Source organism: Tachypleus tridentatus, chromosome 2 (genome assembly GCF_004210375.1).
Source record: "Tachypleus tridentatus isolate NWPU-2018 chromosome 2, ASM421037v1, whole genome shotgun sequence".
Lineage (NCBI taxonomy): Eukaryota > Metazoa > Arthropoda > Merostomata > Xiphosura > Limulidae > Tachypleus > Tachypleus tridentatus.
Genome location: NC_134826.1, coordinates 135,852,676 through 135,879,074, shown reverse-complemented (window position 1 = coordinate 135,879,074; position 26,399 = coordinate 135,852,676). Strand labels below are relative to the sequence as shown.

The window sequence follows — 26,399 nt, the reverse complement described above, 5'->3', positions numbered from 1 at the left end:
CTGTTTTTGTCAAGACTAAAACAAGTTAACATTAAATTTACTGATAAAACGAAAATGATCATATGTTTTAAAAAAAATGTCCCTTCCAAGAAGAGAACATCAATTTGAAATTGTTAAATAAGGAAATAACAAACTGTTTAGGAACTTTAAAAAGGCCCAGTACATTAAGAATTAAGCAGCTAAACCTAATGATGAGAATACAAAAAATAAAAATAAAAAATGCTGCTGTTTGACATTTACACTTGAAACTGAACTGCAATGTACCCTTTCTGTTCCTCAGACCATATCCTGATCTGCTGTGTCCAGTCTCATAAGCTGAAATTCTTGACAATATATAGGTGGAATAGGTGGCACCCAAAGTGGCAAATATGGCTTTGGGGTGAGTGGCAACAAGCAGTTGGGACTCCTCCCCACCATTACACTTGGAGTCGTCCAATAAGGCAGAAGACGCAAATGCTCATGCAACGACCAGTTGAGAAGGGGACAACATTAAAGGGTGTAGCCAGAGAAACTGCAAGTAGAATTTCAACACAAACTGGAGTTTTCTTTCAAAACAGCAGCATTAGAAAGACGAGGTTGTGCTGGTACTGTTGGTATTTACAAGGATAACTTACAAAAATCATTACAATGGGGGAAAACACTTGAAAATATACTGTACATACATACATTGAGGGGGGAACAAGAATAATAATCACAATAATAGCAATACAAAAGGAAATTTTTGAAAAAAAAATCAAACTTTGAAGAGAGGAAAACTTATTTACAGACGTATGCAAGTGAATAGAAAGCATTAAATCAGTTGTGCACAAACGTTTTGAGTCAGGGGCCACAGACTTCTCGTAATCATTGGGAGCCACAAAAAAGTGAAGATTAAAATCGTTCCACAGTTATTTTACACAAGATGGACATCACATTTAAGAACACACAAATAACGATTACATCAAAGAGTTTGCACATTATTCGAAGAAATGTTATGATACGTCAACTGTCAAAGTCAGTGCAATGGATGGTGCTGCATGTCATCTATGAGCTTAGAAATGTCTGGCTTGATGTTTGACGTTAAAAGAAGCAAGAATGCTTCCAGATGATTACCAGTCAGCTGATTGTGAGTGTTTTTATTTAGTTTCATCGGCGAAGAAAGATCTTCAGACTGGCCGGAATCCTTACAGATAAGTGTAATCAGCTCGTCCAGCGTTTCGGTTGGCAGAGACCCCACAGCAAGACAGTCGTTAAAAAGGCGGTCGAAGGAGGGTCCGCCAACATACCACACGTGGCTGTAAAATTTCACCAGCAGCCCATTCAGCCCAGGACCAAGCGGCATGGACCGAATGGCCGACCAACACTCGCCCAAGGAGACTGGTTTCACCAGATGTTCGTGAACAGAAGGGTCGAGGGAGGGCAATAACCGAGTAATGTCATCCCACAACCCCTCGTCCACGGGCGATGCTGAAAACAAATGGCGATAGTAGCTGAGGCACGCGACCAGAATGTTGGAGATGTCAGATGAAGATTGACCATTCTCCAACACCACACTGGAGATGTGTTGGGTCTTAGCCATCTCCCTTGCCTGCACAGCTGCACTCTGGTGGCAGTTCTGGGATCGAGCGACTTGATCAGACTACAGATGCTCGCTGCACAGAACAGTTTGGAATAATCCAAATATACATCCCGACAGACTGTCTCAATGTTCGAGAGGACCCAGCGATCCATTGGTCCACCACGAAGAGGGGCAGCCAAGATGTCCTGCTTGCCTCGCAAGGCCAGGCGCTGGGCTCACGAAAGTCGCATGCTGACTTGCCTCAGCAAGGAGGCACTGGCCTCCTTGAGACCAACCCACCAAAACCCAGTGACAGACTCGACAGAACAGAGCTCCCAAACAAGGGCAAGCAAAGAGTCTCCAGCCCCATCCTCGGCAAGGAGGGAGACGTTGATCCTCCACACAGCTGGGACCCGAAACACGGGGAAAAAATCCCGGAATGTGGCGAGAAACTCCAATTGCCAGATACGTAAAACGAGACATCCACAACCCGATGAACAGCAGCCCCGCCGAGGCTCTGCCGAAGGCCAGGTGTCACATGGAACCTGTCAAGGCGACAAGAAACGCCAAGACCAGTCCAGGTAACCACAAAGGCATACCCATGTAGTGCATGCCAGACATCGGAAAATTCGAAATCCAACAGCACTGCACACAGTCCATGTACACTGATCACCAGAAAAATGATCACCCCAATCTTGTGGAGGGCAGGATCCAAAATGCAGTTAGAGTTGCCACCAAGGACGATATCGGCTTGTGTAACCATGAACCTGTCCGAGCCTGAGAAGAAAGCCACCCGCTCCCCAGTCCAGACAGGAGCATAGACATAGACAAGCCAAACTTTACGACCCCTAGCAACAACATCAACGTATACCACCTGCCCCTCAGCATCACTGTGTGATGCGAGGATGGTCCCATGAAAGTGCTGGTGGTTGAGGATCCCCACCCCATGCACACGTGTAGAGCCAAATAACCAGAAGGCACGGACAGGGTAACTGGATGAGAATGAAAAGTGGTCCCTCAGAGAGGCAAAATGGGTTTCTTGCAAAAATATGGCATCAACTGCAAAGCTGTTGAATAGGGAGAACACGTAGAATTGCTTAGCAATGCTACGCACCCCCCGGATGTTAAGAGTAATGCAAGAAAAAACCCATCAACCAAACAGAGGGAAAAACTCAGTGACGCTGCTGCTTCGACAATGTAGATGGAGGCAGGGGCATGTGGCCTCTTGAGGCTATCTGTCCCCACCCCCTCTTCGCACCAGCGGCCACCAACATCCGACCACCGTTGTTGCATACAAGAGACTTCCAGACCGAGGTCCAGCAACAAAACGGGACTGCAAAGCCCTTGCACCTCCCCACTTTCCTCACTCAGTCCAGACAGAGAGGGAAGACCGGGGAAGTCGAGAAAATTCGTGAAAGAGCTGAGCGACAGCAGCTCGTCAAACGTCAGGGTCTGCACCCCGAGGGAGGGAGCTGGAACATCCACCATCCCCAGAGCCAGGGTCAAGGGTCCCTCAAAATTCCCAGTCTTAGCAATGCCAGTAGGGGAAGACTGTGGCTCCTCAGTCCCCAGCAACCCCCACCAACCCAATCCGAACAGGGGGCAAGATCCTCCTCAGAGGGACCCTCTCCAACACAGACAGGGTTGGCAGGATCGTGGGTGCCCACACTGCCCCCAACCACCACACTACCCGACAGGAAGGCAAGAGCCTGGTGAGCCAGAACCTCCTCAGGGGCCCCATCCAAACCAGGGCCCGGGGAATGTGCTGAAGTCCCCTCAGAGGCCCCCTCCACCAGAACGGCATCCAAAGTGCCGCCCACCTCCTCAGAGGGCACAGCTACCAATTCCTGGGCAGGTGAGATCCTGCCCCCCGTCACAGGACTGAGGGCCCTCTCCCCAGACTCAGTAGGCGCCGGGGCAGTCACCCTCTCGGGGACCCTCCCTCAGCCAAGGACGAACGGCCACCCCAGCCTTTGTAGCCCGGGTCTTTGAGGACCGTGAATCCGTCAGCTGCCCCGCAGCCACCAATGCACACGTCGCCACATGCCTCGGGCAACGCGAGGTCACCACCACAAATAGTACAGGTCACATTACAAGTATCGTTGATATGTCCATAGTTCAGACATATTCTGCACCGCGGGGTATGGCACTCAGCAAATATGTGGCTCTCGAGGCCACAGCGGCGACACAGCTGACGCATTCCCGGGTAATGGCACATTACCCGGAACCGGCGTTTTCATGTTCAGACACACACGTCGGTTCCCAGTGCACACATTCGGGCGAATCTGGTGTGCCTCGTGTTCATCTTTACGCACTTGCCCTTATGCCAACAATACGTTCTTGACGATGTCATGGGCCAACTCGAAAGGAACCGACCCAAGGGTGATCCACTTCACGTTCTGTCCAGCCGCTTCCACAGGCACATGCTTATCCCCCAAAGGAAAGTCTCCTTGGGCAAGTAGTCGACGGGCGAGAGCGGCCGATGCCAGCGCCGCCACATAACTCCCGTTTCCAAATTGCTGTAGACGCTCCACATAGTTACCTCCGACAGCAGCATTCAGAGCGTCTATGACCTCGTATGGTAGCGAAGCTGCAGGCACCACAAGACGGATGGACCTGGGCCGAGGAGAATGCGGGCGGATGGTGCTAGCCATTCCGATCGCAACACGAACACACACGTTAATATGAAATAAACCAATAAGCACAACAGTAACGAGCAATACTTTAAATACAAATAAACAAATTTAACTAGACAAGAAAATAATATAACCGACGTCTTACCAACAGTCCTGCACTTCACCTAAGTTTTTGCTGTGGGGGGGGGGGGAAGGGAAACGAGAGCGCCCCGAGAAAAACCCACTTTCACAGTACAGGCGCCGAGAGTTTTACTTGTCCTGTGCCCGAGAACTGAAAAACAAAATACATAATATTTACGTGAGTTTTTTGCCCTTTGTTGTGTTTTTGTGATTCCTGAAAGATTTTACCTTTCTATTGCAATGGCATAAATATAGTTTACTCGCACGTCAATCATACAAAGACTATCGATCGTGTAGATTCTTTAGGATTTAGAACAAAGATAAATTTTCACGTATTTGTCTTTATTTTGTTTTGTTCCTAAGAAACAGAAATTAAATAATAAAAAACACATTTTAGAAAATATGAACAACGACTCTCATTCCCAACTTTTCATGGGCTGTTCAGTTTACTTGAACAGCCTGTCACCTAGCGGAGAAAGACGTTGTCAAAAGTAAATATTTAGCGAAAATCGTTTTTCATTTTGCATCTAAACCTTGATTTTACTTCTAAAATGTATATTTCACTGCTTTAAATGACAAAAGTGGCGCTTAATAACGGTACAAGTTAAACGACTTAACTAATATTTGCTATAAATAGTTGGTCTGTGCAGCGTTACCAAATACTAAATCGAGGTATAACTCTCTCGGGTTATAAATACGCGTTGAAAATATAGATCTGAATTTTGTGAATGTGAGTTCACCTCTAAAGAGCGTATAGTAGCGATTTTGGAAATGACATTAGCACATATTTTCTTGTCATAACAGAATAGAGAATAATAACACTTGTCAATTTTGTTCTAAAGTGATTGAACCAGCCCGTATGACTTTAATTATTGAAAGTTCTGGAAAATCAACGGGTAATGAACATTTATATGTACATTTAAATTGTTTTCCTATAATATTTCAAAACAAGTGGAATGTTTGCTGTTTGTTTCTTAATGAAATTTATCGCTAACAAGTTACAGATACAAATTCTGACACATGTCTAAAACCTGGGGCCCGGCATGGCCAAGGAGGTGACCAAACGTGAACCCACTTAATATACTCACAACATGAGATAAAACATAGATTTGACCCTTCAAAATAATACCACCAATCATTTAGAAGTAAGGTATATTTCTTGTAATATTGTGGGACTGATAACTTGTGCAACTTCAAATTAGATGTGATGGTACTTTAGGGGCATGTAGTAATATCGCTATTGATAATAAAAATCACGACAAAGTACTAATTCCAGAAGCCAAATAAAGATATGTTTGGAATAAGAACACCTGCAAGAAAAATTGCTGAATTAAAAACACGATCTGAGGAACCACAGAAGAGAGAAGAAAGTAAAGCAGAAAAGGGGTCATTAAATTCAAAGGTAAGTTTTATTTATAAAAATATCCTATTTGATTGTTGTATAAGCACAGGTAGTTGTCAAACAGCATTTTAATTTAGACTTTAGCATTCATACTTGAATTGGTACTGAACTAGTTTTAAGCCCAATTTGTAATGGTATTACTAAATTTTGGTAACGAGATTCATCGCTTACATTTCATTTCTACTTCTACCCAACCATCAAGACTCGAGACTGAATAAGAGTTGCCTTAAGACGTGGTAAATTCACTCTTTTATTCAAAGTTGAACATGAAACATGGTGAAGATATTATACTGACCTGGTGGATTGTGTGGACTGCACACTTAACTTCTAGAACCCTTTTTTGGTCATTCTATTCACATACAGGGATATGAATGAGAAACCTTCCATTCCATAGGAGTTTAACTAAAGCAAAAAGGTTGTTTTTTAAATAAATAAAATGTAGTTATAGCGTCCAATTAATTTATTAAACCAAACTATTTATTTTCAGACATTTTCTATGCTTTACTGTAATAGTTAAACTTGTTTACAAAAGGTACCTCCCACTTATATTCAGTAACATTAGATATAGAGCTAGTTTGATGAATTTAAATGTCAAAAATACATAAAGGTTTATTAAAAATAATGTCCTATGCAGACACCCTGACTTTACCTGCTAGTGTTCAAATATAAGATTAGTCATATGGAAGCCATAACCATGAATTTTATTTATATAATATTCTGATTATTTTAAAACATGCTTAATGTCAAGAGGCAATTTCTGAATTTTTTCTGCTTTGCAAATGTCTTGTGTGTTCACACCTTGACATTGGGGAGTCTTGTGTGTTTACACCTTGACATTGGATAGTGTCATTAGTGATTATGACATGGTCTAACTTAATTGTTTTTAATTTTCTCTGAGCCAATAGTCATTTTACTTCTATCTGAGTCTTGTATGTGATTTTTAGACTCTATTTAGTTTTGAAGTGAAATTATGTTTTTCATTTGACAGATTTTAATTTTACGCGTTTACTAGTTCTATGGTGTACATACCCTAGTTGCTTTGCACCAAAGAATGATAACTAGTGGAATTTGCTAATCAATTCCATTTACTTGATCGATTATATTGATCATTTAGTGATAGTCTTTTAAACCAAAGGAGGAGTACATCTCTAAGACAACAATAGAGATAGTACAACAGGGATTTGTGATTAACCAGTTTCATCTACATTGTCAAACTTGATTGTTTCTAATTGTTTACGAGCCATTGGTCTTTTAAATTCTATTTGATTCTTTTATCTGAATTTTGAACTTTTTAGTTTTAAACTTGATTTATTTTTACATTTTATACACATTTATGATTTTTATAATTTGTTTAGCGCTGATAATATAGTTGCTTTGCACCAAGAAATGCCAAGCAACTAACCATACATATTTCTGTACGACTCTATCAGTTTGACCAAATTTAAATTCCCATTTGTCGTCTTCATGACAAAGAAACCATGTTCCAAAACATTTAATTGGTTTTCTCGTCCAATGTAACTGAAAAGGATTATCGACACAATGTCGCTATAGTACCAACGGAGAAAGTGGGAGACTCTGAGAAATAGTAAACTAACGTATTAAAAAAATTAAACCAACACACTAATTGAGGCATTACAATACAAGCCGGAATATATGTAACAATAATACCACTGAAACTAAACTTTTTTAATAAAAACCAAAGAAAGTCGTGACTAGACCGATTATTAAAGTGACACAACTCTCGTAGAAGAATAACATTATTTTATATACAATGATTTATGTTTGAGTTGATAAAACCAAAGATATTACTTTATCCAATAGTATATCCTGACGCTGGACAGTGTTGAACTTAACTGTTTTTAGCTCTTTATGAACCATTAACCTTTGTAATTCTATTTTAGTCTTTTACCTGACTTTTGGACATTGTTTAGTTTTAACTCGATTTATTTTTGCATTTTATATAATTTTATTTTTGTGTTTTTCTCGGTTGTTTTGACGAAGATAGCATAGTTGCTTTGCGCCAAAAACGTCAAACAGCTAACCAACCAGCCATTATTCCGAGGAGAGAAAAGTTGGTGATATTTAGTAACAAACACCATGAATGATCTTCATTTTTTCGTGCCTGCAGTGCGCTCAATAAAGACATTACCCCTAGCGGCAAGAAAACACAGGGAATGCATACCATTGCTATGCACTACCTTTTCGGTGTGTAAGAACACGTGTTTTTCTTTTATTTTACAGCAATAATAAGAATCACGTATTAACAACAATAATTCCTTCCAGTAATATCATTTAGAATGACGATGGTTGTGCAATAATTCCTTCCAGTAATATCATTTAGAATGACGATGGTTGTGCAATAATACCTTTAATAGTTGTAAGTGGATTTTTTTTTTAATTAATTAAACTTGAAGGAAAGAACCTAGTACTTATTTACAATTTTATTTTTAGTCTATACTGTTAGTAGTAATTAATATTTCTGAGAAGCTTTAGCCCAAAATTGAATATTAACCTTGACCTAAATACGAATCTTAAATAGGTCTGTTTTTAATGATATCGTTAATTTGTAATTATAGTTTAATTAGAAAGTTTTTAAGATTTAATAATTCGGTAAGGTTTTAAATATGGCACTCCTCGTACGTACTAATGGTGGATGGCTATTATCACATGAAATATTTCTGGAGTCAGTGTATCGTAATTTACATTGTTGTGTCCAAGCAAATATTCCTGACATCGTCATAGAAACCATTCATTCTGAAGAAAAGTATATTTCTTGTAATACTGTGGGACTGACAACTTGTTGCTTGAAGTCTGATGTACAACTTCAAATTAGATGTGATGGTACTTTAGGCGCATGTAGTAATATCGCCACTGACAGTAAAAATCATGAAAATATACTAATTGCAAAGCCAAAGAAAGATATGTTTGGAATAAGAACACCTTTTTTAATGGATTCTGCTGCAAGAAAAATTGCTGAATTAAAAACACGATCTGAGGAACCACAGAAGAGAGAAGAAAGTAAAGCAGAAAAGGGGTCATTAAATTTAAAGGTAAGTTTTATTTATAAAAATATCCTATTTGATTGTTGTATAAGCATACGTAGTTGTCAAACAGCATTTAATTTATACTTTAGCATTCATACTTGAATTGGTACTGAACTAGTTTTAAGCCAAATTTGTAATGGTATTACTATATTTTGGTAACGAGATTCATGGCTTACATTTCATTTCTACTTCTACCCAACCATCAAGACTCGAGACTGAATAAGAGTTGACTTAAGACGTGGTAATTTCACTCTTTTTATACAAAGTTGAACATGAAACATGGTGAAGATATTATACTGACCTGGTGGATTGTGTGGACTGCACCCTTAACTTCCAGAACCCTTTCTTGATCATTCTTTTCACAAACAGGGATCATATTAGAAACCTTCCATTCCATAGGAGTTTAACTACAGTAAAAAGGTTGTGTTTTTTTTAAATAAATAAAATGTAGTTAAAGCATCCAATTAATTTATTAAACCAAACTATTTATTTTCAGACATTTTCTGTTTTACTGTAATAGTTAAACTTGTTTACAAAAGGTATCTTTCTTGTATTTAAATAGTAGAGATTGTAGTTCAAGACAGTTTTGTATTTGTAAATTGTACCATGCATATCGTCCATATGAAGGATCATAGTTATTTGTTGCTCTTTCAAGTAGTTAATTTTATGTGTATCGCTAAACTTAAAACTTTTTTGAATACTTTTTAATGTTTTCAACCAAGAAACTGTCATAACCATTCTGGCATGAAGAAAATGTCATTCATTAGCCTGTTGTTTAATTTTATAAACCTTGACATCTTTATTTTACTTGTAAATTTCTCGTTCTGATGAGCATTATCTCTATTGTTTAGTTATTAATGTTACTTACAATTTCATTTAAAAATGAGATTTTGGCTGAAATGCACTTATATATAGTAACATTAGATATAGAGCTAGTTTGATGAATTTAAATGTGTCAAAAATACTTGAAGGTTTATTAAAAATAATTTCCCATGGAGACACCCTGACTTTACCTGCTAGTGTTCAAATATAAGCTTAGTCATATGGTAGACATAACCACGCAATGTTATTTATATAATATTCTGATTATTTTAAAACATGCTTAATATCAAGAGCCAATTTCTGAATTTTTTTTTTCTTCTTTGCAAATGTCTTGTGTGTTTACACCTTGACATTGGGTAGTCTTGTGTGTTTACACCTTGACATTGGATAGTCTCATTAGTGATTATAACATGGTCTAACTTATTTGTTTTTAATTTTCTCTGAGCCAATTGTCATTTTACTTCTGAGTCTTTTATGTGACTTTCAGACTCTGCTTATTTTTTAACTTTCACACTTTTACTAGTTCTATGGTGTGGATAGCCAAGTTGCTTTGCACCAGAGAATTACAGCCAACCAACTAGTGGTATTTGCTAATCAGTTACATTTAATTGATTGATTATATTCATGAGATTTGGATAGTTGAAATAAGTAAGTGGAAACATTACTTTTATTAGTTCGTTATTTTCATAAGTCTGGCACTAATACATTAAATTGAATAGCCTTAAACTAATTGAAACTAACAATAAAAAAATTAAAATGATGTTCATATCATTACTTGGAATAAGTGAAAACTAATTTTGATTTGTTGATTATTTTCATATTGTTTACATGACACTAATCAGGTTACTCATCCAGCTCTGTTGAGAATTCTATTTTCATTAAAGCCTCTACAGTTATTATTTTATGAAGTTTATGATCACAAAATTAAAACAGTATTTTCTCATTTGATGATAGTCTTTCAAACCAAAGGAGGAGTACATCTCTAAGACAACAATAGAGATAGTGCAACAGGGATTTGTGATTAACCAGTTTCATCTAGAACCCATAACATCGGAAGAGTGGCTACAGAACAACAGCTGTGCTCGTAACTTTGTTAAAAGATTAAATTCATGTGCAGTGATTACAAAAGACACGTGTATGCCCGGTATTTCTTCCGAAGCTAAAGGTGTTAAAAAAAATTAAATATGATAGTTTTTGAATGTTAATAGTTTGAATTGAAAGACATGTCTTGGGAATGAATGGTTGTATATAATCTCTAAAGTCAATGTTTCAAAGTATAGTAGAAGTGTAACATTTTTGATGGTAAAAAAACCAGAAATAAAGATTTATTGTTGCTTTTATATAAATCTGAAAGCATGTGTTGATTAAAATATTACAAGAACCCATTATTCAATCTAAGTTGTTTTTTTAAGTTTCCCACAGTCTGCTGTTTTCTTCTGTTAGTATACTGACCACCAGTTTTATACTTACTTTATTTTACAATAACTGTTGATAAATTGTCAGAGGGTACCACATGTGTACATGGTTATGAAAAATGTCAGTAACTCAGTTTGTAGCTTATCGAGGTCAATCTATGTAAGAATGAATAGTTGTATTTGAAGGAACATGTTTTTGCTACCTTTATTGATAAGGAGATTTTAGGTATGTTTGAAGATGCAAATTAATTGTTCTGGTTTTCAGTTATTATGCTTCTCAATTCATAAGTTCAATCTGTTGTAGGTTGATGTATATTCAGAGTACAATGTCATTAATTATCATAAATAAAAGTCCAGTGAAATGTTTTTTTATATTGTGCATAATAAAGCATCTGTAGTGGTGTCTTAATTCTATATACTAGATGGTATGTTAATATCAAAGTTAATGTTTCAGTGGAATTGTTTACACTTATTGTTTGATCAAAATCTTATTTACCATTGCTTTCATACAACTTGTTTCATTTTTGAATGACAGATTATTAATGCTTGCAAATTATATTTCATTTTGATGTTTGGAATAAGTAACTTGTAAAAATAAGTGTTTTCATTAGTGAAAATTAAGTTTCACCTTCAAAATTGTGGGTTATTTGTGTTTAATATATTAACAGCACGATAACACAGGCTATGTGTTTACATAGCAGTGATTGCTTCTTTTTGGTGCAGACTTTTGTGCCTAATTCAAAATGTCATGTCATGAAAAGTTAGGACAGAAATCAAAACAATAGAAACTAAAATAAGAAATTAGTAATAAAAAGAGGAATCAACAAAATTTTGCTCAGATTTGTTTATGTATTACAATCTTCTGATATTTTGTCTTACCCCATAACATGTGTGAGGAGACATATATTAATGTAATGTAACATTTAAAAATATCCATTTGTTTTTTTCCAAAGTTGTATCTATTAACATTTTCACTTTGAACATCTCTATACAGACCTTAGATCAAATTCTTGGTAAATTTCCTTGATGTTGAACTCGTCTTGTTTTTGCTCAGTTACTGCTGTCCAAAATAATTGTCTGTACTATCCTTTACTGCTAGTGCTTATATACTATAAATATACAAGTATTGTTTTGATGAAATTTGGTTTAAAGAGAAAAAAAATATTTTGGAATGAAGAAGCTTGTATTCAGTCACAAATAAAAAAACTAAAAATCTCTAGTGTCATTTCAGCGAACTAAGTGCTTTGTTTGTACAGTGCATTTCCATATATCTTATGAAGTTGTATTAAAATTATTTTTTTCTTTCTTGATCGGATAATTTTCACTCATGTCGCACAACTCACAATTATATATTTTAAACAAATTTAATTTGACAGTTTGAATATTTAAATTAGTATGGTTAGTATTATATATATTCATAACAAAAAGAATTTAAACAATTATAAATGCATAGTCAAGCTTAATTTTATTTTAGTCATTGTGGCATTATGGACAGATAACATTCTCAAAACCACCATGGATCACACCTCTTTTTGTAGTGTTAACTTTGTTAGGGTACTGGATGATATATTAAAAATTACCAACTAAAATTTTCTGTAGACTTTCTCTAACTATATCTTGACATTTGTATAATATAAATCCCATTAATAAGAAATGGAACTATGTATCTCACTAACCTTGTGGTTTGGACTCTTAGTCAGATGGTCACAAGTTTAAAGCTGGTGTATATCATGCTGCTGTCTTCTTGAGTAAGATACTTTACCCATCTTTCAGTCCTCCCAGCTCTAAGAAAGGTATTTAGCTCTTGGCTAGACAAATTGCAAACAAATCTGAGATCTCTTTTCTCCATCATTAAAATTCTAGGACTTAGTTAATCTACAAAATGAAAGAAAAAGTAATAAGTACAGGAATGGGTGTTATTTTGTACAACATGTTTAACATGTTATAAAAATTAACATGGACATTTTTAGGGAAGCTGAGACTTTATTTGTTTAATAAATTATAAGATGTTGATAGTAATAGTTTTATGAATATTATTTGGAAGTTACAAGAAGGAAAAAAGTACTTTGAACTATATTCTATTTTGGATTTATGACTTTGTGCATAATGTCCTGTGCATAAATTTGTAATTGAAATGATAAAAAGGTCAAACTGCATGTCATTTGTTAGTTTCGGGCATAATATATATGTATGTGTAAACTTTTGTTTGTATATAAAAGTAATGACATTGCACCTCTAAAAGTCCAGATCTCAGTTTGTTTTAATAGGCGAAGTCCTTTCGGTTAGAGAAATAAAAAAAACCACTCTCTAATGTTGAAGGTAGTACAATTATAGACAAAATTCTGGAGAACTTTGACATTTTATTCCTAAATGTTGTGAGAAAATCATAATATTTAGATGAAGATCAACGAAATAGTACCAAAATAATTTCAGAAACTTCGACTTATAAAAATAAAAACTGGATTAAATACACTTCTATCATTTTTCTATTATCAGTTAGAACTATTGTATAATACATCCACTTTTTAAACTTTTCTATTGTGTAAGTATGATTTTAATGAGTTCTAACGTATATCAAATATAACAAGTTTTGTATTTGTTGTTGCTACAGTGGAGAAACCATAAACATTGGCACTCACATCTTTCAACAAAAAGATGTGAAAGCTATCAGAAACAAGCGCTACAGTTTAAATCTTAACATATGATAATTTCTTCAAATCAAGACAGTGAAGATACACTTCATGTACGTGTTTTCTTATACCCATTTCACGTATAATTAAAATAACTACATAGGCTCAGCATATCAAGGCAATTGATGGGGACAAACACAGCAGTAAGCAACATTATTTTGACAGTAGAAATGTATCTTTAGTAAATTTCAAATGTTCTCATAGAAATGTTAGATTTGTAAATCAGACAGAGAATAGATTATTTCAAATATACTTTGATTTTGTTGTTGATTAGTATATCAATTTAGTGGTTAGGGTATTTAATAAATTTTGCGCACAAATTCTGATAAAACATTTTCCAAGAAAGCAGTAGGGATGGATAACACAGCATCATGAATGTGATGTTTTACTTATTCAGGGTATTTTGGTTTGCAATAATAGAATTTCGTTTTCCAAAGCCCCAAGAGATGAAATTCTAAAGGGGTTAAACTGTGTGAACGTGCAATTGATAGCTCCAATATTTCTAAAATGGTATAAAAAACTAAACTTCAGCACAGTGTTCTATTTTGTTGTAAGTTAACTTAGTCATTGTAACAAGCCTGGAGTTTCTTGTAGTTGTGGAATAAATATGTAATAAGGAATTTACGGAAACAGTTTGTTCGTCAAAGCAACAAAACTCAATACAAACATACTACTTGTATTTCCATTCGATTTTTATCGTTTCCTAAAGTTATTCAACCCTGTTCTTGGCGTATTGTTTTTCAGAAAACCCTGTATGTGCCATATCGTAAAGTGAGGAAAAGAAACCGTTGACGTTAAACATGATAGTTTAAAAACATCACGATATATCGTCACGCTACTTGAGTCTGTAAAGAGAACAGAAGAAACCGTTTCGTAATAACGTGTGGCATCTTATTATTGTACATTTCTACTTCATACAGAATACAAACAGACTACTTTTATTTAAGCTCAAATTTTGTCATTCTTTAAAATATTGAAACCTCTTTTTGGTGTATTCTGTTTTAGAACACTCTGTACTATATAGTAATACGAGGAAAAGAAAACTTTAACATTAAAAATGAAAGTTTAAAAACATTGTTATCGCCACTGTAATTAAGTTACTATCATCTACTAAAGGAATGTGAGAATAGAAGAAACCGATTCGTAATAACGTGTGGTGTGTTATTATTATACATTTCTATTTTAAACTTCGTAATTATGTAGTATTAGAATCACATAGGGAGTGGGCTGATTCCAAAAGTGCTGCAATACTGGACCAACCCGTAGCAGGAGTGGAGCAAGTTCCAAGCACCTTGCCTCCTTTCAAAAATAAGTTTAATATCATGGTCCCCAATAGGAACCGTATTAGATATTAAGGTGACAATAACAGACACTTGTTATGAAATTTTATTTACAGTGATGAATAAACCCAAATAACTTTGTCTTAGGGAGCACAGCTTCACCAATACGTAGTTCAGGATCAGTGTGAATACCCCATTGACAGCAAAAGTCCATGCAAATCCTTTTGGAAAGAGAAAGGTCGAAACATTTGCCTCAGTCCATGTAAGTAAATTACTGAGAGCAGTCTGTAGCTGCTGTTCAATATAAAGCGACTGTTTGCAATTGTAAGAGAAGTTATCCACTGATGCTATTAATCTTCATAATTAAAAGTATGACATCAAAGACACAGTTTTGAGATACTCAATGTTCCTGTGGGAAAGAATGGGCAAGTTTTGAACCTACACAGACTTGGAACCTGCAGATTCATTAAAAAGTGTTTAATAATGTTTAGTAAATTTCCAAGCAACCAATACGAGTAGAGGTCTCGCAAGATACTATACCTCCACGTTGTATCATGAGCTTTTTTGAGGTCAGAAATACAGAAACAAGATATTGTCGTTTGAGAAAGGTATCCCTGATTGATGTTTCAAATCTATTCAGGTGGTCCATGGTGCAGTGCTATTTTTGGAGCCCACAATGATTGGATGAGAGGAGATTGTTTGATTCCAGAAACCAAACAACATGAGAATTAACCATATTTCTCAAGATCTTATTAGACACAGCTCGTCAAAGCAATTGGATGGTAGTTCAAAGGAATCTTGTCACCAGGTTTAGAAAAAGGGAGTACAGTAGAATGGCGCCAAGCATCAAGAAAAACATTCTCCTGTTAAGTCCAGTTAAAAACAATCAGAAGAATGGCAAGAGATGCAGGAGAGAGATGGTGCACCATTTCTTTATGAATACCATCAAGTCTAACTGAAATACTGCCAGACCAATAAAGAGCAAGTTGAAGTTCCAACAGTGTAAGGGGGTGATTATAGTTATAGAGACCATCAACTTGAACGGAAAAATGTTATCATTTTTCCCGTGTTTTGATGGCTAATAAGATGAGAAAGAAGTAGAATTGCTAATGGCACAAGAATAGCTTTTGCAGAGAGTATTGGCAATGCTCTTGTTATCAGCAACTTCCTAGCCATCAGAGAACAAAACTGAAAGGGGGATAGAAGGATACTTTTAAATTTTGTCCCATGTGACTCTGGAACTGATAATAGAAAAATGATAGAAGTGTATTTAATCCAAGATTCCTTCTGGCTTTGATGTTTGACCTGCCGAGCATGTGCAGGGCCTGTTTTAATGCAATACAGTTTTGAAGTGTGCGATATACGAAAGGTATCCCAATCCAATTTTTGAGCATTTTTGTCATGTGGCAGGCACGATTCCACCAAGGACGAGAATACTATGGTAAACGTAATGAGGTTTTTAGGAATACACTGAGTAGCTTCCTGTAATAGTTACTGCTACCACACAGTCATCTATTATTGGCTTACAGATGATAGCAGGATCAGGTTCTGCGAGAGCAGTGAAAGAGGGCCAATTTGCTTGATTTAGCTTCCACCGGGGCATGTGGGTCGGGTGGCATCGACCACAGACAGTTTTTCTCAAAATTATAGGCAAATGATCCCTGCCTCGTGGATTACAGTCGACTCTCCATGAAAAGCAAGAGAAAGTGAAGGAGAGCCGATAGAAAAATCTATTGCAGCAAATGACTGACTTGGTGCATGAAAATAAATATAAGAACTAGTATTGATGAGAAAGAGGTTGTAGTCCAAGAGCATGTGCTCTATAGCACAACACCTTCCATCATTACTAGCGCTAACCCCAAGGGGATTATGTCAATTAAAATCCACCTGTAGTAAAATGGGGGATGGTAACTGCTCAATAAGGGCATCAAGGTCAGACTGATTATATATCTCTTCAGGAGGCAGGTAGAGAGACCAAATAGTGATGGTACGACCAAAAGAAACATAGATGGCTTCAGCCTCTAAGGGTATATATCAAGTGACAAGGACATAGTGGACATGTGCTGATCAACCAGCAATGCCACCCCACCATTCACTCATCCATTACATGACGTGTAGTAGTTTATATACAAGGAAATTTACCAAAAGGTGACTATCAGTATGTTTGAAAAACGTTTCACGTAAGGACAGACACACAGGATGGTAAGAATCAATCAAATCCCTGATGTTTCTAAATTTAATCGAAAACGTTTGTTTGTTTGTTTTGGAATTTCGCACAAAGCTACTCGAGGACTATCTGTGCTAGCCGTCCCTAATTTAGCAGTGTAAGACTAGAGGGAAGGCAGCTAGTCATCACCACCCACCGCCAACTCTAGGGCTACTCTTTTACCAACTAATAGTGGGATTGACCGTCACATTATAACGCCCCCACGGCTGAACGCCCCTCAGATTACCAGTTGCACGTCTTAACGCGCTTGGCCATGCCGGGCCCTTGATCGAAAACCTCGATAGTTCCACTTAATCAGAGACGTCATTGTTATTTATGTGGAAGAGAACGTGGCGGAAAGATCTGTTTCTGATCATGTATTTTTTTTTATTGGATGAAGCTTTATCAACCTTCATGAATCCTGCCCTGGGTCATGTAGGCAAGTCTCTGTCTGTGGACAAAGACTCTAATGACTGAGAGCGTGAAAAAATGATCGATTTTTTTCTGGAGCTGCAGAAGAGAATGGACCCGAGGAAACATTTACACCTGAAGGAAGTGAAACTGGGAAGTCATGAGGAGTGGAAGGGACAGAGATAGAAATAGACATAAATTCATCAACGTTTGAAATTATGGTGGGCACAATATTTTTAGAATGTTTTGCAAATGACTCTTTTAGAATAACAGAAATATCTCTCTACACTCCCACTGTGGTAGTGGAATGGATTGCAGCAGCATATGTCTGAGGCGTTAAGGCGTGCGACTCGTAATATGAGGGTCGCGGGTTCGCATCCGCGTCGCGCCAAACATGCTCGCCCTTTCAGCCGTGGGGGCGTTATAATATGACGGTCAATCCCACTATTAGTTGGTAAAAGGGTAGCCCAAGAATTGGCGGTGGGTGGTGATGACTAGCTGCCTTCCCTCTAGTCTTACACTGCTAAATTAGGGACGGCTAGCACAGATAGCCCTCGAGTAGCTTTGTGCGAAATTCCAAAAAACAAACAAACAAACCTTAACCAAAAGCTCAAAAACTGATACAATTACGTGCCTCCTAACAGACTGTTTATCTCTTTTACCTGACTTTTTAAAACTGTGTTTATAAGGTATCTTTCTGCATAATAATAATATCCTGGATTTCAGAAGTACAGATCATTTATAAGTTTTGACCAGGATAATTTGTGATACAGTTTTTATTTCTTCCCACTCTAAGAAAATGAATCTCCTTAGTCAGAAATATTTTGGAAAATATGAGCAATGATTTCTCATGTTTTCATGGAGCTCTTCTCCTAGCGGAGAAAGCCGTACTAATTAGCAAATATTTAACGAAAATACTTTTTCATTTTGCATCTAAAACTCGATTCTAGTTTAAAGCCTATACTTTGCTGTTGTCATACTTTTGTGATATAACAGGCACTGAATAACTGTCTCAGATTAACTAACTGTTACAGCAAACAATTCGTCAATCATTTATACCATTTTGATTGTATGAACACCCCACGAATTAGTTTAAGATTAATGAACATTCACCGACGTTTCAACGGTGATAATACTTGTATCGTTTTTTTCTTATTCTTTGACGGGCTAGAGCTGGTTGCATCTTAATATCTAATGGCTTTTAAAACGATCTGTACTACTCTATGTGTGTAGAGATAGGTCAAAAACAATGAACTAGATATTAATCTAAACTGTGTATTTGTGTATTTAGTTATACAAAGTAGAAAATACTTCGTTTTGTCAATTTTGTTCTAAAGTATTTCAGCCAGCCTTTATGGCTGTGACAGAAAACAAAGCTATGGATACCACTGTCATATCCAGCTGTGAAGAATACATTTGTATATACATTTGATTTGTGGTAATATATTATTTCAAAACAAGTAGAAACATTACATAAAAAAATGAGAAAACGTAGTATCAAAAATAGTGTCAGTTATTGGGTCTCTGTGTTAACAGGTTTGTTACTTGGTTAATGAAATTATCTTTATATGATTTAACCTGCTTTTCTCAGCTAGTTCTCGAGCTCAGTATTAGGAATAATAAGTTTATGTTTCTAAAAAATAAACAAAAGGTGTATGTTTGTTTGTTTTCTGAATTTCGCATAAAGCTACACAAGGGCTATCTGTGCTAGCCGTCTCTAATTTAGCAGTGTAAGACTAGAGGGAAGACAGCTAGTCACTACGACCTACCTCCAACTCTTGGGCTACTCTTTTACCAACGAATAATGGGATTGATAGTCACATTATAACGACCCAACGGCTGAAAGGAAGATGCATGTTTAGTGTGACAGGGATCCAAACCCGCACAGTAATGATTCAAACACAATTTATTCGACCAGCTATCACAGCAATTGTTATTGTGTGAACGCCTGTGTTAAGCTGAAAAGCATGATTATAATTAATATTGTTTCTAATTAAATACATGAAAAACTGCACCGTTAATTGTTTTCAGTTGATGTCATAAATTAGTTCAATTTTTTGTAAAAGTTCTTCTTCCTAATATAAATCCTGCACAATATTTGTTAAAGATTGCTGAATGAATTTAAATGTTCTATACACCAGCAAATATATAGCCTACATTGACAATAAACAATAATGCTCTTCTGTTTTACCGTGTTGACAAAAAATAGCTACAAATTCGACTTCCTACGTTTCTTAGGTACTTGCCTTGGTGTTTTAAAAGTGCGAATCGGTTTCGGTAATATCACTTACAATTATTACTTTTGGTGTTATTTCATTTTGTGTATATTATACATTGTATTATGATAGCAATAATAATAGCTACTGGTACTGATGTTGTGGTTTGGAATTACAAAATAACAAAGCATGCTTCAATTTACACTGCTTAAGGTGAAGTGCTGCATGAAGGGAAACGCAAATTGAAAATCTTCATTAAATTACTTATTTTTTCACCAGTACATAAACTACAATAGCCTACCTCAAAACATTCTTTGTGATTTTGTACTGGAAGCTCCATTAAGTGACATTAACAAGTCCCTAACCAACACCATTCAACCAGAACCCTCTACTGGCATTATTATGGAATAAGTGAATAATACTATTTATTAAAATTAAAAACAAGATAATTCTTGTATCAGTGATTTCGTGAACTATAAGTATCCAACAGAGAAAAACAAACTTTAAAGATAATATAAATACTGCATATATATGTTTTGTTTTGAAAATACGGCCACGTAAGTTCAAAATTAATTTCCAGTGCCAGATTATAACAATTTGAGGCTCTAAGTTATATCATGGTAAAAGATCATATGCGATAAAAAAATTGGACAGTCACATTATAACGACCCAGAAGCTCTGTGAGGGTCTAAGCTGTAGTTAGTTTTTGCTTCAATCTGGCACTGTTCAGAATTTCCTCCGTGATATTGGCATTTCGAATATGGAACGTGGTTTTCATACCGCATTTACGAAATAAAGTTTAAAGCTAAGTTTCAGCATCGCCCCAACATTGAACGAATGTTATTGGAAGCCAATCTAGCACTTCTTTCTGTTTCTTAGTGATAAAGTTTCATGGTGCGTGACTCTATCTTTATTTTTAGCCAGAGTAACGTCTTGATTACAGCAAACGTTCTACGTCAGTGGAGTTACAGATTGCATTTCAATTAGTCAAGCAGCACTTCTATTGGGTTTGATCACATGTATTATACGATGCTTTGTCACTTATCTCCTGCTTTTCTTGGTCATCTTCTGTATCTATTTAACTGCATTTAGCAAAAGATATTTTGTCCATCATGTTTGCATAACGCTATTGTAGTTTCTCTTTCCGAGCTTATGAAAAATTCCATTATTCTATCCAATTATCGACCCATTGTCCAAGTAAGCTATTTGTGAAAATTGTCGGAAAGGATAGGTAATGCTCGCTCTTTTTAGTTTCTTGAATAAAACAGCCTAATCTCCAACATACAGTGGGGTTTCTATAGGTAAAGTTCTACTATTAACCACCTGACTAGACTCGAAACGTTCATGAGGGAAGCCCTTCTCAAATAAGAGCATCATATTTCTAAATGTTTTGACTTTAAAGAACATATGGTACCACGAGACAGTGTAATAACCTTAAACACTTGCATGGTTATAGATTGTGTAACCATTTACCTCTTGATGTTCATCATTATCTCGTTTTTTCACACAGGAATTTGGAGTGCTTTAGGGCTTTGTATCGCGTGTCACCCTATTTAGCATTAAGATCAACATTATCACAAAAGTAACTTCCTCCTAATATTGCGAGTAGACTCTATATTAATGGCTTTCAAAGCTACTATCATTTTTTAAGTATACGGTATATTGAGTGGAAGTAGGTTTTATGGGTGGGACACAGTAAAATGGTTTTCGTTTCTGTCTTCAAAAACTGTTTGTATGAAATGTCGACACCAACAGGTTCTAAACCTTGAGCCATAACTCAATTTGTGAGTAGAAGCTGCAGTTGCTGCTGTGACTAAGTTCCTTGGACTTGTTCCAGATTGATTGTTAATCTTAATTTTCTATCTGAAGAACCTTTACTTTTTTGTTTTTCTTAGTCACAATTTCTACAGACGATAATTGAAAATAAACTACAATGAAACAGGCTTGGTAAATATTTTCACAATAATGTTAGACAAAACAACTGTGAGATATGCATGTGTGAGTTCACCTAATAAGGCACGACAGTCTTTCAGACCGACGACATTCAGTTTAAAACGTTTCTTAATTTGAACCTGAGTGGTGCATCCCTGTCTTGAAAAGTTAAATAAGCATTGAGACTCACGAGGAATTGTTTAACAGTTTTCGTAATAGGAAGTTCAGATGTGCATTTCTACATGTTAGCCTTGAGGGGTCTAAAGAGTATTGAGACCTGCCAAGCTAAAAGTATATGACGTGGAAAAATATTTTACCTACAATATTATCATGCTTGGTGTGGCGGGTATTCGAGTGTGTGACCCTCAGATTGCGATTCGAATGCTTTATCCACCTGGCCATGCTGGGAGTGTCTGAAAACAATAAACCAATATTATTCATTTTAAAAGTAAACTTTATTTTTTTGGGTTAATTAGATTCAAATACTTCAAAATCAAATTATATGTTCCATAATATAAAACAATCATTTACAAATGTTTTCCAGTTTTGCTTCAAGTAATTAATATAACTAGTTTCACTTCTTTATTTAAAATACCTTGAGGTTGATTCTTGTACGTAGGTGAGGGGACTTCAAATGAAAAATTCTGTACTTTCAGTCTAACTCCTCTGGGATCTGAACACCCATCCATAAGTTTTCACGCGTGATGTCCCGTGAAAGGGAGGAAAGGATGGTGATGTTTGAGAGGTATCATTAGCAGGTCAGTTTATTTTGGTGGTATTTAACAAATCACTGGCCCTGAATTCCTGTAGATGGATGTCCTTGGGGTTGGTCGCTCGGAGTCAATTGGCAGTTTCTTTTAAGTCAGGGTCAACTATGTACCAGTACTGGATGTTCTCAATGGATGTTGTGGACATTGGTGTTTAGATATGGTGCCTAGAATACCCTGGTGTCTTTACAATGCTCTAACTTAGCAGTGTAGTGAATCACCTTGTAGGACTCTATAGTTGGCACCAAAGCTTCACTATTTTGCATAGATCTTGCACTCAGTGATCCGCAGGAGAAAACGTTATTGACAGGAATTCAACATGTTTGGAAAATCCTGAACAGTAGTCACCACCCCAATCTGCACCTGTATCTCATTTTCTAATCCTGTATTCCTTATCTGGCGCACCTTTAGATCAAACCTATTCCTTTTTTATTCAGAAAGAATTAAAAGAGCTTGTTATCTCTTCAAAGTCAGTTAAGAAACCACATTATAAGGACATCTTGGTGAAAACACTTGTATCAAAACACAAAAACTCTTGTTAAAATCAAACGCCATTGGAGATTTACCTATTGAGGTTACTCTTTATACTGCTTTGAATTCATTACTAGGAGTTAATATTCAGAAGGATTTAAGAAACATCACCAAGTCAGAGATCCTCACTAATTTCTATAGTTTCTTCCATGACACTACCATTGTTCTTGTATTGATGCTTACATTTTATCGTTCACCTGCTACTGTTTACGCAAATTATTTAAGATGCAAAGAATGGTCTTGCATTCATAATCTTCTCATGTGTTTGAAGTGCCAGTAATTATTCTTATGGTTCTTTATGCTCCTGTGATGGCAAAGACTATGATGGTTATAAGAATCAACAGAATTGACCTTCACTGCATCATTTGGGGTGGTTTTCACCTCTGTTGCTATGTATTAATGTTGCCCTATGTGAATGCATGGAAAAGGTGGAACACTTAAAGACTACAAACTCGAAAACTGTCCCTGCTCCATCTCGGACATTTGTTGCTTCGTTATGTTCCATCGCTGATTGTGGAAGTAGAGATAGATCTTTTCATTTCTCCACCAGAATCTCACTTTTATGATAAAATATTTTGCACTCCATAGTTGCAAAAGTTGATAATCTAAAATTTGCTCCAATTTTTGTTCCCATTGTTGCATTCAGTTACTACTCAGGTCCATCTCTTTTCGCCCTCCTAATGGAGAACCTTTATTCAATCACAACCTTAGAGTCTTAAGTCTCCATTACCTGACAGATATCTGCCCAATCGTCCTAAAACACGGAGTCTATGGAATTCAACAGACTCTTTCTTTAACAGAAACCTTCGTTGTTACAAATAAGTTTCTCTGTCAAGCTCTTCTTTGTCTTAGTAAAAATCACTACTTTGATACAGTGAACTTGTCGATATTTTTGTTCTAAGTTTGATGGAAGTAAGACCTTGATCAATTTCTATCATGCCGTGTGTGTCCCTCCTTACAGGAAGCATTCGTAAGACTTGCTGACACTGTAACCTTTTGTACATTTTATTTATATTGAAGTAACACGTTGTGTGAGGAACAATTTCATGAGGTGTGGGATGGAATCTGCTGGTTGACCAGTACATGCTAACCTTGCCTGTAGCATTTAATACACCCTTGGAGGATGTGATCATTTTCCAATCATTTTTAGAGATACTGAGCGTGGTCGTTGTCTCCAAACTCGAGTACCACAGTGGAAGTTAGAGAAAGTTGACTGGCTTTCCTTTACGATTCTTTTGGTACCAGATTTTGCTGTCATTAGTTGTCAATCTATTAACGACAGCAAACACGCGCTAATAGATTGCATCATTCAAGCAGCTGTTTGTTCTATCCTCAAAACCTCGACACGTTTCTCACAGTATCGTCGTCCATGGTGATCTTCTTCTTACCAGCAGATATCCCGAACTTTCTATAAACATCATTTTCCATTGGACCCGTGTCCATGCTCGACAGGTTAGATATCAGTGTAAGAAGAAATATTAGATTAAGTTCAACACGATCATTTTTTCTACGACTAGTTTCAAAGATACATGAGAAGATTCGGAAGGTCAGTGGGAAGTATTCTTTCCATCTTGCTCTTTCCTCTGGTCAGGAAGTAGCTTATATAAAAAGCATCATCGATACTTTTAGGGAGAGTTTTTATCTCTCAAGCACTTCTGTTTCTTCTTTCACCTTCTTGCTCATCAAATCTCGGTAAGAGCGATTGCTTGTCTTGTTTGAGGCTGATAATCTCTTGGACTATAATTACCTCTTTACACTGGTGGAACCTCAGCTCACTCTCCATTGGTAAGGCCTGATGACATTCACTATGACGTGCTGCACCATCTCTCTCCTGCTTCTCTTGCTCTTCTTGTGGTTGATTTTAGCCAAACATGTTAAGATAATGTTTTTTACTGATACTTGGTTTCTAACTTTTTCTACTCCGGAAAAAAATCCGAAGATTTCTTCTAATTATCGTCCTATTACTTTGACTAGCTGTCTCTTTAAGGTTTTAAAGAGGTAGGATGATGCTATTTATATCTGCTTTCATGAATCAAACAACATCCTCTTACCCACCTAATGTAGGTTCCATCGACAGTGCTCCAACACCAACCATCTGATTCAACTTGAAGCATGAATCAGGGAAATCTTCCTCAAGAAAGAACATCTTGTATCAATTTTCTTTGATTTTTGAAGGCTTACAATACCGTGTTCAACGATAGCATTTTGCAGGATATTCACTCCTCTGGGTTTCATGATCATTTACATATTTTTGTTAGAAATGTTTACTTTACAGGCGATTTCAATTTCATTGGATTTCAACCCTTTACTGTTCTTTCATGCAAGAACTTAGAAGTCCCTCATTGCTGAGTCTTGAGTGTTACACTTTTTAATGTTAAAATCAATGCAATTACTTGATAAATTTTTCTTACTGTGGCAAGCAGCTTCTGTCATCAACTTCCATATTTATTTTCAGTTGAGGAGCATAAGAACTGTTCAGAAGCAGCTTCATACTGCTCTCATTTGTCTTATGTTGTACTCTAGCAAATGGTTTCACCTTCTCATCTAAAACCATTTGCATGTACTTTTGCCACAAATGAGATTTGCATCCTCATTCTGAGCTCCATCTTGGTGGTAATGCTCACTCCATATTAGCTGAGACAGAATTCCTAATAATAAGTAGCTTTGTGTCAGGTAAATGGGTATCAAACATCTTTCTCTTTCCCTTTTTGGAAAGTGAATAGATGTTTGTTGGTGAAGCTCTATTGTGCCCTCATTCGATCCAAACCGGACTATTGGTCTCTTGTCTGTGATTCTGCCATGTTCTCTACCTTGAAGATGTTGGATCCCAGTCATCATATGAAACATTGGCTTTCTACACTTTGCCAGTCCAGAGTCTTTACACTGAGTTCCACAACCCTTCTTTTCACTTCTGCCACCTTTTCACCTTTGCTCCTTTTTTGGAATATGCTATGAAGCTTTGATCTTTACCACAGCATCCAGCCTAAGGCTGTCTTTCTCGTTCAATGGACTGTATTTTGTGGAATAGATAGTTTGTTATTGAATGATGTTGCTAAATCTAATGATCAGCCCATCTTGCCATGGCTCATTACCTTTCCCACCTGTAACCTTTCTTTGAGTCATTTAAGATAGGTGGATAATCCCAATCTGAAGTTCTGTTTTTCAGTTCTCCTTTTCCTGTTTTAATGGATAGTTAAAACTAGGTGTATGTGTGAGATATGCTACGGTTGTGGTTCAGTGGTTGTTTTCAGGATCCCCTTTACAGTTTCTGTGTTCCAACAAAATAATATGTCCTTTCTGTTGCCTTGAATCACGTAAAAGCTAATCAATACACTAAGTGTACTATCTATATCAAATATCTTAGCTGTCCCCTGGCACTGAAATTGCTTA

At 36.6% G+C, this 26,399-nt stretch overlaps 1 protein-coding gene, 1 long non-coding RNA gene and 1 other non-coding gene across 4 annotated transcripts in view; 1 reads left to right on the top strand and 2 right to left on the bottom strand.

Annotated features, from left to right (window-relative positions):
* Nucleotides 1-20,159, bottom strand: part of LOC143245198 (uncharacterized) — a 32,603-nt gene extending 12,444 nt beyond the window's left edge. Inside the window, exons 1-3 of one of the 2 annotated variants that reach the window (XR_013025498.1) lie at nucleotides 20,081-20,151; nucleotides 5,991-6,097; nucleotides 4,319-4,444 (exon numbers count right to left, since the gene is read on the bottom strand). This is a non-coding gene — a long non-coding RNA (uncharacterized LOC143245198). Of the gene's footprint in view, nucleotides 1-4,318; nucleotides 4,445-5,990; nucleotides 6,098-20,080 lie in introns of both variants that reach the window. The other variant, XR_013025499.1, reaches the window with a different exon arrangement.
* Mettl4 (Methyltransferase like 4) overlaps nucleotides 8,024-26,399 on the top strand; it is a 45,977-nt gene continuing 27,601 nt past the window's right edge. Inside the window, exons 1-2 of the mRNA XM_076491252.1 lie at nucleotides 8,024-8,745; nucleotides 10,516-10,726. Of these exons, the coding sequence (XP_076347367.1) occupies nucleotides 8,320-8,745; nucleotides 10,516-10,726 (637 nt within the window). The 5' untranslated portion in view covers nucleotides 8,024-8,319. The remainder of the gene's footprint in view (nucleotides 8,746-10,515; nucleotides 10,727-26,399) is intronic.
* Nucleotides 14,884-15,066, bottom strand: LOC143245708 (U2 spliceosomal RNA). Its single transcript, XR_013025686.1, has one exon. It is a non-coding gene; the product is annotated as a U2 spliceosomal RNA (small nuclear RNA).